This window comes from Lycium ferocissimum, chromosome 12 (assembly GCF_029784015.1).
Source record: "Lycium ferocissimum isolate CSIRO_LF1 chromosome 12, AGI_CSIRO_Lferr_CH_V1, whole genome shotgun sequence".
Classification (NCBI taxonomy): domain Eukaryota; kingdom Viridiplantae; phylum Streptophyta; class Magnoliopsida; order Solanales; family Solanaceae; genus Lycium; species Lycium ferocissimum.
In genome coordinates, this window is record NC_081353.1 from 48,204,648 (window position 1) to 48,221,764 (window position 17,117).

Sequence of the window (17,117 nt, forward strand, 5' to 3'; positions counted from 1 at the left end):
TATGTGGCTATAAATAATCTCAGAAGGATAAAGTGAAAAACTTAATAATTTAGTTAAAAAATACTCACATTTTTTTTAACAGATTAAAAAGAAAACTAATATATAATATGACTTGGGATAGATGGAATACTATATTGAGGGATCGTTCTTAAAGAGCATATATATGGTGGGGAAAATACTTTGCGAAATTCTTTTTCTACTAGTTTATTTTTTTTTTACAAAAGCTGAAAAAGAAAAAGGCCCAAATAATTTCAATCAAAACGGAGGAAATGATGTATCATTTGGCATGTTACTTTTTTATTTTTGAAACTATAAAAAATATGTTTGTTGTTTTGCTTCAATTTTAAAACGAGTTTCAGTTTTCCTTTTGCTCTGTCTTTGCAACATATGAGGTTGAACATTTCCTTTTCCAGAAAAAAAAAAAATTGACTTCATTTTGAAGCATTCAACTATGGATGGACAGGCTGTTATTTGTATTTCTTCCTTTTTCCGCAGCTAAAACTAAATGAGATATTTAGGAGGTGTTTGGTCATGAAAACCAAATATTTTTCACTTTATTTGAAATTTTGAAGTTGTAGTTAAAGCTGGAGTTGTGTTTGGTAATAGTTTTTGCAAAGAATATTTGGTTATTTGGATGTACTAGAAGTGCAAAAAAGTGAAAATGGGGTCTTAGGTGTGCTCCAAATTCAAATACAACTTCAAGTTGTATTTGAAAATTTTCATGGCCAAACACTAATTTTCAAACAAAGAGGAAAAATTTCCAAAAAAAAGTGAGAAATTCTCATGGCCAAACGGGTAATTAACATTTCCTTTTTAAATGATTTTTTTAAGAGAGTATTTTCTAAAAATATTGTGTTAATTTTAACGAAAATAAACCTTGATTCTTTTTGTTTCTCTAAAGACATTTTGAACTACTTACGAATCAAATTGACGTAATTAGTTTAGGTTTTTGAATTTTCTTTTGACCAATGTGAAATAATAATTCGTTAAGTATTGGATGCACACCTATTGAGGGACCTTCCCAGAGTAGTCTACATTGGCGCGTAGGTTATAGAGAGGACCGTATCCATAGAACTTGAAGGAGTATTTCCTTTCTAGATAATTCTTGAAGCTTTGATTCCCAAATGTCATGACAGAATGCAAGTTGTTAGAAAATTGGTCTTAATCATCATAGGAAAACAAACGTAGAATAATGGTGGTATATTTTATTGGATCCATTCCTATTTTTTGCGGTTGACTCAATTAATTCAGATTCATATTGTATGCATGGGAGTGCATGATTTAAAAGGAAAATTTTTTATATAAAAAAATTTCTTTATTTATACAGTTCAAACACGAGACATGATTAAGAGTATCGAAATCATCATGTCTATCAAATCGTGTTTATCCCTTACCCTTGCCCGAGGGGTGTCAAGCGACACCCATTCGCCGAAAAATTACATTGTATAGATAGGTGAAATTTTAATTTTATATGTATGTATACCAGTATTGACACCTCTTGACACAAGCTGAAAGCTCAGTGCAGCAGTTAAGGGTTGAAAAAAATTCCCTAAGGTCACGTGTTTGAACCTAGGTCGCGACATCTAAATAGTTTTTGACACCCTTTAATATGAATTCTGGCTCTGTCACTATTGGGCTAGATGATGGTAGGATAAAGACACGGAGCTAGCGACATAAAGATAAATAAAAGTTCGGTTCTTCAAACAAGCTATTAACTGTAGTAGTAACACTTTTGTTAATTATGCAGTAGGTCTATCAAATTTTGCAAAGGCTGCAGTTTGTCTTGGTGGAAAGGAGCACCTGAGTTTATCATTTTGTGTTTATCAACTATAGATTAAAAAAAAAAATATATATATATATATATATATATATATATATATATATATTCTTTTCACGTGGTATTTAATCATTCTTTTGGGAAAAGGTGTCACTGGCTCCACCATGTCCTTCCAGCCTAGAACAACACCATGAGGTCTACTCGTGGCTAACACATTGATAAAACACATTCTTGTATATTCCTTCCTTTCCGGTATTGAACAGGGAAATTAATTGGTTGAGAAATTATGTTAGATATATAAAATACTGATTTTGGTGAAATTGCAGGTTGAATGAAATGTTTGGACTAAACCAGCCCAAAAGCACAGTTGACATGGTGTGCTACTTCCAATTTTATAGAAAATTCATACTATTTTTCTCAAAAGACCTTATATCATTACGAGTCTTTTTACACCTTTTATATGTTCTAAACTTTTTTTCTTATCAACTTTCAATGTATCGAGCAAACCCTATTGAACTGTATTGAGCAAACCCAATTGATCTAAGTATCATATGATTGATAACCAACAAACATGCATGGATTAATCTCAGATTTACTGTGTCTAACTCATATCATTCGAGTATTTATCGTCACCGGAGTCCATACAGTTATCCTTATGTGTATCTCCAAATTACAGAGAAAGACAGTAAATCAACAATGTTCCATGCCATCACTCTGTACGCTTGTTTATTTGCTCTTTATGAGCTGTAATATGGTCCCTTCGTGGACATCCGATAAAAAAATGAGCTGTAATATTAGAGTTAATCTACATCATTTCCATATTTGTCTTGTTGAACTATTGGTTTTGATATCAATTTATTTGGCTAAGTCAGTCCAAAATATTCTTAATATGGTGTGTTATTCTTCGATCGTGTTTTAAATCAAACTCACATGATATTTCCCAAAAGCATTCACCATTCAAGCTCCAAGATAATACAAGCAGTTCCACTTTCCAAACTAAACAAATCCAGAGCATAATAAATCAATTGGCTAAACCCCCACACAATAGAAAGAAGAAAAGTGCCGAAACTTGTGGTTGAATTTTTGCCTTTCCCAAAAGTTAACTGTCCGTAATCCCTCTGTTTCTTTCTGTTATTCTACTTTTTGGGGGGATTGAAAAGTGATTATAAGCACTTTTTAAAAATTTCTTTTTCATTAGGAAAATGGAACCATATCTAAATTCCAAATTTGAGTTTATTTAGTAAGCTGATTTAATGTCACTATCAAAAACCCTTTATCACAACTTGTGTTATGGAATCTTGGATAACAAACAATTTAGAAATGTAAAAACTTATCAATTGTTTCTTCTTCATTTTTTCCAAACTCCCAAAAGTTCCCCCCTTTGATTGAAGAGGATGAGGATTAGACCAAACTATTGACCCCATAAAATGTGCCATTTCTTGGTCTCCAATCAAAAAGAAACCCAAAAATATTTAATTAATAAAGTTCAAGGGGCATTTTTAACCACACTTAGTGTTGATATCTTGACCTTGACTTTGAAATATTCATCAAGTTAACTCCCTCAAATCAGCAGGTTAGAAAAACAAAAGGGCAAACAAGAAACACACACATATCTTTGTCAACAGAGACAGAGACAGGAACGGCTCAGGGGAGGTTAACAAAATCTTTGTTTTAGGTCCTATAAAAGGTTAAAGTACCCGCACCTTGAATTAAAACATTGAAGACCCGAGACTAATAAACTTCTACACATAATAATTAATTAATTATAGTACTTTGACATTCTGAGGATATATTATTTTGTAAATCTCAACGATGAAGAAATGAAACCAAACAAATTGACTCTGAGAGTGTGAAGAGATGGAGATGCAGATCCAAAGTATCTGACCTTGGATGTTTTAAGACGTCCATCAATATTTGCTTAAAAATCCAATCAAATCATAAATTAGAACCAATTTAATGGAAAATAATACATCAACAGATTGTGGAATTTAATACTCCATCCATTTCAATTTTTGTATACCTATTTGACTGGACACTGTTTTTCCCCGAAAATGGGTAATAAGTTAAATTTGTAAATGGGGCAAAGGATATGTGATGCTTTAATCTATACTTTGAGGAATAAAGAAAGTCGAATCTATTTGGTTTATTAATGGCTTAAGCAAATAGTGAGTTGATACGTTAAAGGCTGAGCTAAAACGTTTTTATCTATATATTTGAGACAAGTTTATATATATATATATATATATATATATATATATATATGTGTGTGTGTGTGTGTGTGTGTGTTAGATGCGATATTGAATAAAGAGATTTGTTGAACTGTTCCAGCTATAACCGGACTAAAATCTGAAGAACACTAGGCAAGAGAAATTTTATAATATATTTGAAGTACAAAACTCTTGGATCAAAAAAGCCAACCCCTAAAAGTGAAGGAATGACCCCTATTTATAGTTTTCCTCTATGGGCCTTCTATACATCATGGGCCCCCTCTTAGGATAAAGCAAACCTAATATGGATAAGGTTAGGTCGTACGGTCTGACACCCGTACGACCGTCAGAAACAGGTGGCAGATTCTCGCACGTGGTGGACGAATAACCGATTATCCGGACCAACGGCCACGATCAGAATGGTCACGAAGAAACCGGGCTAACGGCCACGGCCGATTTTGCTTTATTCGAGCCGGCAAACGGCCACAATCAACTCGGATATATAAAGATCGGACACCGGACCAACCACGATAAGGAGTTATCTCCGGATACAACGAATTTAAGCAAAGCTTCTTCGAATCAGACACTGCCGTTCGTTCGCTTCCTTCAACTGATCCAGAGTTTCACCGGACAAACTTTACCCCGGTTTTTACCGTATACAGATAGTCCCCACACTTTCCGGACCGAGATCATATCGGAGTAATGGGAAGTGGATGAATCGTGCAACCGGGGATCACATTGGCTCGTTCTTATCTTTTCGTTTTGGCGGGAACAGTTGTCACCTCCTTCTGCCAACGTGTTGTACCGACCGGCGGTCCGGCTCTGTAACCGCCGTTACGTGCGTCCCTTCAAATCACGTCCTCATTTATTACGGGACACGTGGCGCTCGCCGATTGGTCAGGACTTTTAACCGCCCAGCCCCATGCGTGCATATATAACCTTCCATGTGCTTCCTCCTTCATTTTACTTTCTCCATTTCCACCATCTTTACTTCAAATTTCTTCACTCCACATCTGTTCTTCATTTCATCTTTTCTAACTTCTTTTTCATCGTTGATTCTGTTATCTCATCACCCATATTTTCCACCTAAACTCTACTTGCAAGGAAACCGTTCTATTCAAAGTGTTGCTCGTTATTTCATTTTTCCATTTGTGCTCCATTTTATTTGCTTCACTGTCTCCATCTTCTTACCTTCATCCCTTATCAAATTTTCATCAAATTTTCAAACTCTCACCCATCACGGATGTCGCCAATACGAAACCACGTCCCAGATATTCTCTCGGTTTTCTCCCACGGAGAGCCGGTGTGTGTCTCGGCCGAAGGGAAAGAATATGGCCGAGCCAACAACTTTGGATATTGTGCCGATCAAACCTAACTTCCACAAAGAGTTTGAAGCGCAGGCTTCTCTAGTCTCGGACGGAGGATACGATGTAAGACGATATCCCTCTTCCATCACCGAGGATAGGCTCGATCAAGTCCGGATCGACTGTGGATGGGACAATCGTCCGGTACAAGTGTTTGCCCCGGCCGGAGGAATCAATCACCGACTACCGGGAAGGCTTCTTATACGTTTACACTTATCCTTTCACGCTAAAGTTCGAACTTGAAATCGATCAGGGCCATATTAGAGATGTGCCGGATATACAATGTGACTCTCGTGCAAATTGGTCCGATAATCTGGAGGACAGTAGCTTGCCTCCGGTTGTTGGCCAACAACGCCAAGCAATCATTCACGATGGCACATCTGATCCGCCTTTATTCCCCAAGACGGTTCCGGGGAGGCGTAATAAAATTAGCTAAACGGGGCCGGAATCCGATCTTCTCAAAGATGGACGAAGATAGAGATCGGGGCTGGCTAGAGCGCTACGTCCGGGTGAGGACCTCGGATATTATTCCGGAGGAATTCGTGCCCTTCCCGGAAAAATGGAACGACAACCGTAAGTTTCTCGATCCCACTTCGTTAATTTATTCTCATTTTCCTTAATTTTATCCCTCGTGCTAACGTTCCCCTTTTTCTTCTCAATAGTGTGGCGTGGATACCCCCGGTCATCCCACATATGAACGAGTGGGTTGAAGCACTTTTGACCGGCATACGCACGAAGAGTTGATACGGGGAATCCGGCTCGTGGCCGATGGATCGCCCAAAATCACGGTAACGTCATTTTCGGTTCGGTCATTACGTACTATCCGTCCTTTTTTAATTCGAACGTTTATCCATAACCCCTTCCATTTTAGGTTTACCGAAGGGTTCGGTGCAACCTAGGCCCGGGACTGTCACGCGACACCGGCATTCGACTCGGCCGGGTCATCCAGAATTATTGCTGCTGCCCAAAAACGAAGGAAACCCTCGGACAAAGGAGACAAACCAAGAAAGAGGCCAAGACGCGTCGTCCGGTCTCTGAGAGATGAGGATGAGTCCGACGTGATCGTTCGTAGGGTCGGTGTGGCACCTACCTTTGAGTCGGTCCCGGAGGAGGAAAACATCGCCGTTCCACCCCTTCACCCAGGAAAGACCCTCCACCCGGCTCGGCTACCGGTGGGGGAAGAAATACTTTACCCAACACCTCTTAGGTCTATTGAGTTTGTTGATATGACAGGTGAAGAGTCCTCCGAGGAGATTCCCCTTCAAAGACCACGGAGAGCCGGACCTGAGCCGACTGCTGGAACTGGGACAAGAGTCGAGTCTGCACCGGGCACTGAGGCACCGGAAGATACCGGCTCATTGCCTGCCGAGGACCCCGTCACCGGGTTTGAAGCCTCTACTTCTGCCGAGGGTGCCGGTCTTTGGTTCCAACCACACCTACTGCTCCTAGGCCGGATAATCTAGATGAGATGTTTTTGGACACTCCTCCTGCTACCGGGGAGGCTGCCGGATTTGGCCATCTTCCCATCCCTCGGGTCACGAGGGCGGCTAATCGATCTACCGATTCCGGTGCGAGGGAAAACCTGGTGAACATCTTTCCGGCTCCTAGCGTGGAACCTAGGAGAACCGATCCGCTGATAATTCGTCCCGAGAAGATTGCAGTTTCTTATCTCGTCCGGTGGGGGTGGCAAGCTACTTAAGGCCCCTTGTCTCGGACTCGGACAAAAAGAAAATGGCCGGAATCCATTGGCAAAGCCTGATCAACGAAGGAATGCATGCGAGCAACCGGGTAGGCCTTTTAGCCCAAGTCTTTTATAACTTGATGTAAGTTTCTGGTTTTTAATGTCTTTGCTTCTTTAGCAGAGTGTAGTGCTTGTAAACGAGGGCTTCATCCGGGCCCAACAAGAGATTGATGACCTTAGAGGACAGCTGGATGCCCAAGGTCGAGAAACGACGAAATTCCAACACCTTTTGCAAATAAAGGAAGACGAGCTGAGCCGAACAGTGTCCCTTGCTAACCTTCAGCCCGAGCTTGATGCTACAAAGGCTGAGAACCTTCGGCTGAAGGATGAGTTAGCCGGGGTCGTGCAGAGAAACCGGCTTCTGGAGGAAGAGAAAATCGGTCTTAGTCAAGCCAACGCTCGGGTTTCTTCCAAGCTGGGCGAGCTCGAAACCACCATCTCAACTCCGAGGGGAACTTGACTCGGTTAAGTCCGATGCCATCAACTTGGCCGAGAGACACCGAAGGCTCGAATCCGAGAATGCTAAATGCGTAGATAGAATGAGGGTTTTCGAGCAAAAAGCTGAGGATAGGGCTCGGATGTGCGATGAGCTAAGAACCAGGCTCGGCGAGATGACCGAGGCTAATGATACGCTTAAAGCTGAGCTTGACTCGGCTAATCAATATCGAAGCGTCCTCGATGCAGAAAGGGGTGAGCTCCTGGTTAGACTGGCCCGGGCTGAAGCCGATTTGGCAGAAGCCTTGAAAAATGTGGGAGCTGTCGAAGCCTACTCCACGGTCGTAGTGGAACACGAGCGGTGGAGATCTCGGAGGATGACCCTCGAGGAAGCCGAGCGTGGCTTTGCGATCTTCCGCTCTTCTCTCGGGAGGCTAGAAGGACCGAGGAGGAAGCAAAGAGAGCACTCGATTCTGATTCTGAAGATTCTGAACGGACAGAGTCCGAGCATTTAAGCTCTAGTCAAACCGGATAGGCCAGGGCCTGTATTTACCCTTTTGTTTTGTCTTTAGTGTTTTGAACTTTCTCAAATTTCAAGTGTAAAAGACTTGCATATATGAAAAGCGTATCTTTCTGTTGACTACTCTCTTGCTTGAATGTTTGTTGTGGTTTTAGTTCAAACTGCCGGTCCTTTCCAAGGATAAGCGGCCATTGGAGTCACTTTCGGACTAATTGTTATCTATTGGTTTTTAATTTCATCCGGTGTGTTTTACCCGGGAAGTATATAGGGTGGTTTGCCCGCGGGGCTTATCTATGCTTTGTGAATTCAGACGTCTCCGAATCACGTTAGGCATTTTTAGGGCCGATATTCTTTGGCTATTCGCTTATCTTTGATTAGGCTCGGGCACCTGAATCTCTACTTTACCGATTTCTGGTGTAGTAGTCCCCATTCGGGGGGTGTTAAGCTTTCGGCTCGGTTCATTGTGACCTTGTTGCCCTTGTCGTGTTTCGACAGAAGTACCCGAAGTCGGGTATGCGGATTAAATAGTATCCGAATTTTTAGGGTAATGTACTTTATCGGGAAGATATATCCGAAATGTAATAATTTGATTTTTGAATAAACTCTTTGTATTTGTACATGGCATGAGAGCTTTATCCGTTTCCTTCTGTTTTTTGCCGTAGCAAGTTCTAAGTGGACACGATTCGTTACGATCGTTTGGTCCTTACATTAAATCCTAATACGTAAGGTCCGGTTTTGATTTACTTAGCCGGCATGTATTAAGCGGACACGATTCGTTTTTGATCGTTTGGTCCTTACATCTTAATCTAGTACCGATTCATAAAGTCCCTCGTAAGTTGTTCATTGTTGAACTCTTCCATTTCCAACTAATCGGAGTAAATGGATATGCGGGTACCGTGGCCCCCTAGTGCTTATTCGAACTGTGAAGTCGGGTAAGCACTATCAAGTCCTGCTCGTAGGGCGTTGTCTGAATATCCGGGTATTCATGCTCGTTCTTTTCTAGTAACACGTTGTACTTGTTGCCTCGTTAAAAACCTTGCCGGAAAACCCATTTGGGACAAAACCGGACTAAGGAAAAGAGTGCAACACGTGTTTTCAGACCTAGCAACTAATTATATCGGGCGCTCGGCTACCTGCAACAAAGAAAAGGTGAGTGAATAAAATAAAACGGGCTTATACCTCAGCAGGAGTATCTTTTCAAATGGGCCACATTCCGCTTGTTGCGCAATCGTTGTCCGTCCATGGATTCCAAATGCCGATAGGACCCTTTGCCCGTTATCTCTCGGTTACCTTGTATGGTCCTTCCCGATTCAATCGCCCGCTTTTCCTCGTTGGGGTTCTTGGTGTTCAAGGTAACTTTTCGAAGACCAAGTCCCCAATTCGGAAATGTCGGAAGTTAGCTCTCCTGTAGTACCTTTCCAACCTCTCGTTGGCAGGTTGCAATACGGATTAGCGCGCTCTCGCGTAACTCATCCATTAGGTCGAGCCTTACGGCCATGGCTTCCCCGTTTGATTCCTCGGTGGTATAATTGAACCGGAGGCTTGGCTCTCCGACTTCTACAGGAATAAGAGCTTCGGTCCGTCAGAGACCAACGAGAAGGGTGTTTCCCCCGTACTCGATTTCGGTGTGGTTCTGTAAGCCCACAGCACCTCTGGTAAAATTTCCCTCCAGTGATGCTTAGACGTTTCAAGCCTCTTTCTCAGATTCTGAATTATTGTTTTGTTAGTAGATTCCGCTTGTCCGTTTGCACACGGGTGATACGGAGTTGACACAATTTTTTTGATCTTCAATCCTTCGAGGAAATCATTGACTTTGCCACCAACGAACTGTGGACCGTTGTCACAAGTGATCTCGGCCGGAATACCGAACCGGCAAATAATGTGGTCCCAAATGAAGTCTATAACTTCCTTCTCTCGTATTTTCTCGAAGGCCTGCGCTTCAACCCATTTTGAGAAGTAGTCAGTCATAAACAAAATAAAGCGGGCCTTACCTGGTGCCCATGGCAGCGGACCAACGATATCCATTCTCCATTTCATGAAGGGCTGGGTGATATCACCGAGTGCAACAACTCCCCGGCCGTGAATCATCGGGCGTGCCTTTGACATCCGTCACACTTTCGGACAAAATTTTTTGCATCTTCCTCCATCCGGTTCCAAGAGAGCGTTTCTAATGATTTTCCGGACTAAGGCTCCGCACCGGAGTGGATTTCACAAGTCCCCTGCACCTCTCTCTCATCACGTACCCTAAGCCACGGGCCTAAACATTTGGCCAAAGGGCCGAAGAAAGATCGTCGGTATAACGGCCATCTACCAAGCAAAAAACGTGTCGCTTTAGCCCTTAGTGACCGAGATTCCTTTAGGTCACCGGGAAGCTTTCTATCTTGTAAATAGCCGATGTATTTTCGCGCCAATCCCATGTTAAACCCATCGTGTTTACCTCCGATGCCCGTTACTTATTGCCGAGTTCATCGGGTGCACCACGCCGGGGATTAATTTCTTCCCTTCGACCGAAGACCCCGGATCGGCCAACGCCGCGCCTCGCGCTCTGCTCCCTCGGTACATGCTGCATGGTCCATTCTTTAAATCGGTGAAGTATGACCTGGACCCTCTCAAGATATCTTTGCATTCGTTCATCCTTGACTTCGAAGAAGCCATTCACCTGATTAACAACCAGGAGGGAATCGCATTTTGCCTCGATTATTTCGGCCCCCATGCTCCGATCCAATTCCAGTCCTGCAATCATAGCCTCATACTCGGCTTCATTGTTAGTTAACAAGAATCGTCCTAACGGATTGCCGGATAGACTCTCCGGCGGGGGTTTTAAGGACGATTCCAAGCCCGGAACCTCTAAGGTTCGAGGCTCCGTCCGTATGTAAAGACCAAATACCCGAGGCCTCCCCTGGTGTTAGCAGGAGTTCCTTCTCAACTTCGGAGATCATGGCCGGGGTAAAGTCTGCCACAAAGTCGGCTAGGATTTGTGACTTGATGGCCGTCCGAGGCTTATATTCGATGTCATATCCGCTTATCTCTACAGCCCATTTGGTTAGCCTACCCGATAATTCCAGTTTGTGCAAGATGTTCTTTTTAAAGGATCGAAAGTAAGGTTTGAGCTTCCATAAGCGCTTTTTAACTAATGCCAATTTTTCAAGGTGGGGATAACGGGTCTCCGCATCCCCCAAGGTCCTACTTACATAATAAATGGGAAAGAGACCAAGACTCCACTTACCGCTACCTCGGAAACGGCCAGGTAGAGAAAAAGCTGCTCGTCCGCTCTCGGCGTATGCAACAAAGGAGGGCTAGACAAGTATTCTTTTAGTTCCTGTAAGGCTTTCTGGCACTCCGGTGTCCATGTGAAATCGTTCTTCTTCCTGAGTAAGGAGAAGAAACGGTGGCTCTTGTCTGAAGATCTTGATATGAACCGGCTTAGTGCCGCTATCCTCCCGGTAAGCCTCTGCACTCCCTTGACGTTATTTACCACCTCGATATCCTCGATTGCTTTGATCTTGTCCGGGTTAATCTCGATCCCCCGATTTGACACCATGAAGCCGAGGAATTTACCCGACCGGACACCGAAAGCACATTTCTCCGGATTGAGCTTCATATTATATTTTCGGAGCACATCGAAGGTTTCCTGCAAATGTTTTAAATGTTCCTCTATTTCCAGGGACTTAACAACCATGTCGTCAATGTAAACCTCCATTGTTTTTCCTATTTGTTCTTCGAATATCCCATTAACTAGGCGTTGATAGGTTGCCCCGGCATTTTTTAATCCGAAAGGCATTACGTTATAGCAATAAGTCCCGTATCGGGTAATGAAAGATGTTTTCTCTTGATCCTCCGGGTGCATCTGAATTTGGTTGTACCCGGAGTAAGCGTTGAGAAAACTTAACATTTCATGCCCGGCCGTCGCATCGATCATTCTATCAATGTGCGGCATCGGAAACGAATCCTTCGGGCATGCTTTGTTAAGATCCTTGTAATCAACGCACATTCGAAATTTATTACCTTTTTTCGGAACCACCACCACGTTAGCCAGCCAATCCGGGTATTTCACTTCCCGGATAGAGCCTATTTTTAAAAGCTTTGTTACCTCATCCTTCACGAAGGCGTGCTTCGACTCTGCCATAGGCCTCCGTTTTTGCTTCACCGGGGGAAATCTCCCGTCGAGACTAAGCTTATGAGTTGTCACTTCTGGTGGTACACCTGTCATATCTATATGCGACCAAGCAAAACAATCGGCATTAGCTTGAAGAAATTTAATTAGCTTGTTCCTGAGCTCCGAGGTTAACCCCGTGCCTAGGTATACCTTTCTATCCGGTAGATATTCGAACAAGATAACTTGTTCCAGCTCCTCTACTGTGGATTTTGTCGCATCTGACTCATCCGGCAAGACGAATGATCTAGGTACGTTGAAGTCATCCTCTTCGTGCCCCGGGTCTGATCTCCCCTGCTCCATTGCCGGACCTGTTAACGGTAATTGCTATTTGGAATCCTTGTCCCCGGATGACCCCGCCTTCTGAGCCGGCTCTTTGAGTAGGAGCGATGATTCTTCGACTGCAAACATCTCCCTTGCTGCAGGTTGTTCTCCCCGGATAGTTTTTATCCCCTCCGGAGTCGGGAACTTCAGCAACTGATGTAAGGTAGACGGCACAGCTCTCATGCTATGTATCCATGGCCTACCCAGCAATGCGTTGTATTTCATATCCCCTTCGATTACATAGAACACAGTCTGCTGGATGGTGCCGTCGATGTTGACTGGCAAGGAAATCTCACCCTTCGTGGTTTCACTCGCCATATTGAGCCCACTGAGCACCCGAGCTACTGGTACGATCTGGTCGAGCAGCCTTAACTGTTCAACCACTCTCCACCGGATGATGTTGGCCGAGCTACCTGGGTCAATTAGAATACGTTTAATTTGAGATTTAAAGACGAGACTAGAAATCACCAACGCATCATTGTGCGGTTGAATGATGCCTTCTGCATTCTCGTTGCTGAAATTGATAGAGCCCTCGGGTACACAATCCCGGTTGCGCTTTTCTCGAACAGTGAAAACCTTGGCACGCTTCATTACCGGCCCTCTTGGAGCATCTGTACCCCCGATTATCATGTTGATTACATGTTGAGGCTCTACCGGTTCAATTCGTTTGCTCGACTCCCTCTCCTTGTAGTGGGTCTTTGCCCGCTCACTCAGGAATTCACGAAGGTGCCCGTTTTTCAGTAAGCGAGCCACCTCTTCTCTTAGTTGGCGGCAATCTTCAGTTCTGTGAACGTGCGTTCCATGGTAGTCACATATCATATTCGGATCCCGTTGGCCGGGATCCGACCTCAATGGTCTCGGCCATCTTGCTTCCGGAATGCGGCCTATGGCCGAGACAAGGTCCGAGGTGTTGACACTAAAGTTGTATTCTGATATTCTTGGTGGGTCCCTGTTAGTTGCCGAACTTTCGGCGTCACTTCTGAACGACAACCCTCGACTATTCGATGGACGCTCTGTTCTTCTATCTCCTCTGCTGGTGAATTGACCGGGGCCAGATCTCAACTTTTCCGGTCTGAAGCTTGTCTTCTCTGATTGAGAATATGGCCGATATCTTTCCCTCGATGACCGTGTATCCGGGTCGTAATTTTTTCTAGTTCTCTCAGATCCATTACTTAGGTTTACCGGACCCGGCGGCAGTTCTAGCTGATCATCCTCCACCCGAATCTTGGACTCGTATCTGTTGTGTACGTCTGCCCAGGTCACAGCCTCGTATTCCAATAAATTTTCCTTTAGTTTAAACGAGGCTGTTAAGCTCCGGGGATTAAGCCCTTTGGTGAATGCCTGTGCAGCCCACTCTTCCGGAAACGGTGGGAGTTCCATCCGTTCCCTTTGGAAGCGATTGACGAATTCCCGCAGTAACTCATTGTCCCTTTGGGCTATCCGTAAAATATCCGCCTTTCGGGCTTGGACCTTTTTGGCTCCGGCATGAGCCTTTATGAACGCATCCGCGAGCATCTCAAAAGAAGTGATTGAATGCTCGGGCAGATGGTCATACCAAGTCAATGCCCCCTTCGACAGCGTTTCCCCAAACTTTTTCAGCAAAACGGACTCAATTTCGTCTTCTTCAACATCGTTACCCTTTATAGCGCAGGTGTATGAGGTCACGTGTTCCTGAGGGTCCGTTGTGCCATCATATTTCTGAATGTCCGGCATCTTGAACCTTTTTGGGATTAGCTTTGGAGCCGCACTCGGGGGAAAAGGCCTCTGAATATACTCTTGAGTCCGGTCCTTCAAAATGGGCGGAGAAATGGTCCGGTCTACCCGAGAATTGTAGGTCTCGACCCTTTTCTCGGTTGAATCTACCCGCTTGGCCAACGTCTCGAGCATTCTCAGCACCTCGGTAGACGAGCCTGCTCCGGACCCGTTGCTTTCAACCATTCGGGCTTCTTCTCTCTAGGGTTCGGTAGCACCCTTGCTCCCTTCCGGAGTCGCTTCATCCTTCTTGCTCTGTAGTTGGGCTATCGCAACTCCCCCGCTCAAAGAATAGTCGCTCTTTGTTCCCGCAACATTTCAAAAATAAGGCGCAGTTAATATCGTCCGGACATCCGCACTTTCCGCCATGAGTCCGGTCCGGGACAGAATTGAAAGTATTTAAGGGATCAGGGGCCGGCTGAGCGGCGTTCTCCTGGTTCACGGTATTTTGACGGTTGAGGCCCTCCCTCGAATTGACAGAATCCGAGCCAATGGGATTCACTGGTTGCCCCTGTCACACCCCGATCCTGATAGGGTATGATGGGCACCCGACCCTTACTTAGAGTCGAGCGAACCCACTGGCTCTCGTTATACTCATAGTCTCATTGGGCCCTTAGTCATGGAATGAAATGCATGAAGAAAGTTTTTCAGAAAAACATTCTTTCCGTCTTTATCAGATCAAGTAAGATCTGAGATCATATAAAATCTGCAAAGTAATGCATGATAATACATTGGCTTACAGAGCCGCTTGCAAAACTGACATACTATATACGTGACTCTGTCTGCAAAGTCTCTAACATAAATCGTTATACCATGGCATGGATACTGTGACTCGGCAACACTCCGGAAAGAAATGGAGCTCGCCAATCCAGCTGGAACATCTTCTAGCCATCTCCTCTACTCGTCTGTATACACCTGCGTGGCATGAAACGCAGCGTCCACAAGAAGGGACGTCAGTACGAATAATGTACTGAGTATGTAAGGCGTGAATAATAACATAATATAGATACGAAAAGTAACAATGAGTAAGAGAGATAACCTGAACATCTGGATGCCTCATAAGGCGAATGTCATGCATGCTTAGCCTTTTTAAACATTTCATACATATACATAGTAACATGCCCGGCCATAAAGGCTCGGTCTGATATGTAAATAGTAACCTGCCCGGCCGTTAAGGCTCGGTGTGATATATAAATAGTACCATGCCCGGCCATTAAGGCTCGGTGTTATCATTATTACCGCGTCCGTGCCTCCCGCGTCCGGGCAATATCATAACATGCCCACCGTTAATGGTGTGCACATCTACGTGCCCCGCCCGCCGACTATAGCGCGCGCGGTGTGAGAAAATACATACATATATATATAAAGCATGCATAAGAGCCCAATCAAAAGCCACAATTATATCGGAGTGACGTAAGGTCGGTAGCCTCCGAGTATATTATGGAATAATCATCGTCGCTTTGTCCCACCTTGAAGGAACAATTAATTTAAGGTGAGACTATCAATGGAGAATAGAACTAAGAGAAAACATAGATTAAGACCATAAATCTCATAGGGCATCAAGTCATGTACTTTTGGAAACTTAAAAGAAATAGTCATCATCCATGAACAAAATTGAGACATCAAGAAATAGTTCAACGTTCTCATATCGTCATCGAAAACATAAACTTGAAACCTTTAAACATGAAATCATTCTCATCATTTTCATCATAATAACATTCTCATAATTGACATCATCATGGTTATTGAAAAACATTCCCATCGTTGCCATCATGTGGCTCACATAATCACAACCTTTGGTTTGGAAGATACGGATATTTTGGAAAACATTTATGGATTATCAGGAAGGAAATCATGCCTCGGAATCTTAGACTTCTTAACTTTTGATAACACGGAAAATATGGAAACATTTATGAAATCATAACCTAGAGATCATGCCTTTGAAAGAAAGGGACGAGCCTTAACATACCTGGAAGATAATTCTCGACTTCCAACTTACTTCCTGTCTTGCAACTCTCTTAAGAATTATTCGTAGCCTCGTAATCTACATATGTAACCATTCATTCTATTGTTAGAATCATCGTCATATGCTCGTCTTAAACACTTAATGAAAGCCCTTTTTAAATTCTGTCGAAATTCGGCGCATTTCCCCGTTTATATGCCTAGCCCGAGATTCCAATTCAACAACCAACACAACAATGACAATACCAACATCAATACAATCATTTCCATATCAATATACTTCCTAAAACATCCCACACGATGTTTCCTAAATTTCTCAACTAACCCACTTGTGATATGACTATTTAATAATCTTTACTTTCGTAAAGAAGTTGAAATTAATACCAACACATCAATAGCATCATCCTCAACATTCTACAAGATGAATATATACATATTTTATCCAAATTTTTTATCAAACCTCAATCCATAATTCAACAACCTCAACACAACAAAATATAACCTTTATTCTTGCAATTATTCCTTAATCCATATTGATAAAGAAATAAATTCAATGATTCATACCTTGTATTTACCAAAGTAACAAGATCTTAAATTTTCACTTGCTCCCCAAGCTCCTCCAACTCCAAAATGAAATCATAAGCGAGTCTACGCGTTGCCCGGACCTCGATTGATATCCCGTAGTTTGAAATTTTGCCCAAAATCTTCAATTTTTGTGTGATGAAGGAGCCTTTTTAATGGCTGAATTTTCTGGAACATTGTAGCATTTTTTTGTGATGAAAATGGGGTTTTTAGCCCTTTTATAGTGGGTGGGCCGACGGTACCGTAGCTACACAGTACTGTTGAAGTATCTTTGTAGCAGATGCTTTGTTCTCGCATCGA

The 17,117-nt window shown here is 43.2% G+C and overlaps 1 protein-coding gene across 1 annotated transcript; it reads right to left on the reverse strand.

The window, feature by feature from the left end:
- Positions 1 to 12,524: 12,524 nt before the first annotated feature.
- Positions 12,525 to 14,036, reverse strand: LOC132039395 (uncharacterized). The gene is made up of 2 exons (XM_059429881.1): positions 12,990 to 14,036; positions 12,525 to 12,875 (listed from the first exon to the last, which is right to left on the reverse strand). Exons 1-2 carry the CDS (start codon positions 14,034 to 14,036, stop codon positions 12,525 to 12,527), a joined length of 1,398 nt encoding a protein of 465 aa, XP_059285864.1.
- Positions 14,037 to 17,117: the final 3,081 nt, after the last annotated feature.

Excerpts from the sequence above, each read along its gene's own strand:
- LOC132039395 (XM_059429881.1), bottom strand. The coding sequence starts at position 14,036 with ATGCTCGCGGATGCGTTCATAAAGGCTCATGCCGGAGCCAAAAAGGTC. Across the intron at positions 12,876-12,989 it reads AACCGCACAATGATGCGTTG|ATCGTACCAGTAGCTCGGGT; the intron begins GTGATTTCTAGT and ends CTGCTCGACCAG.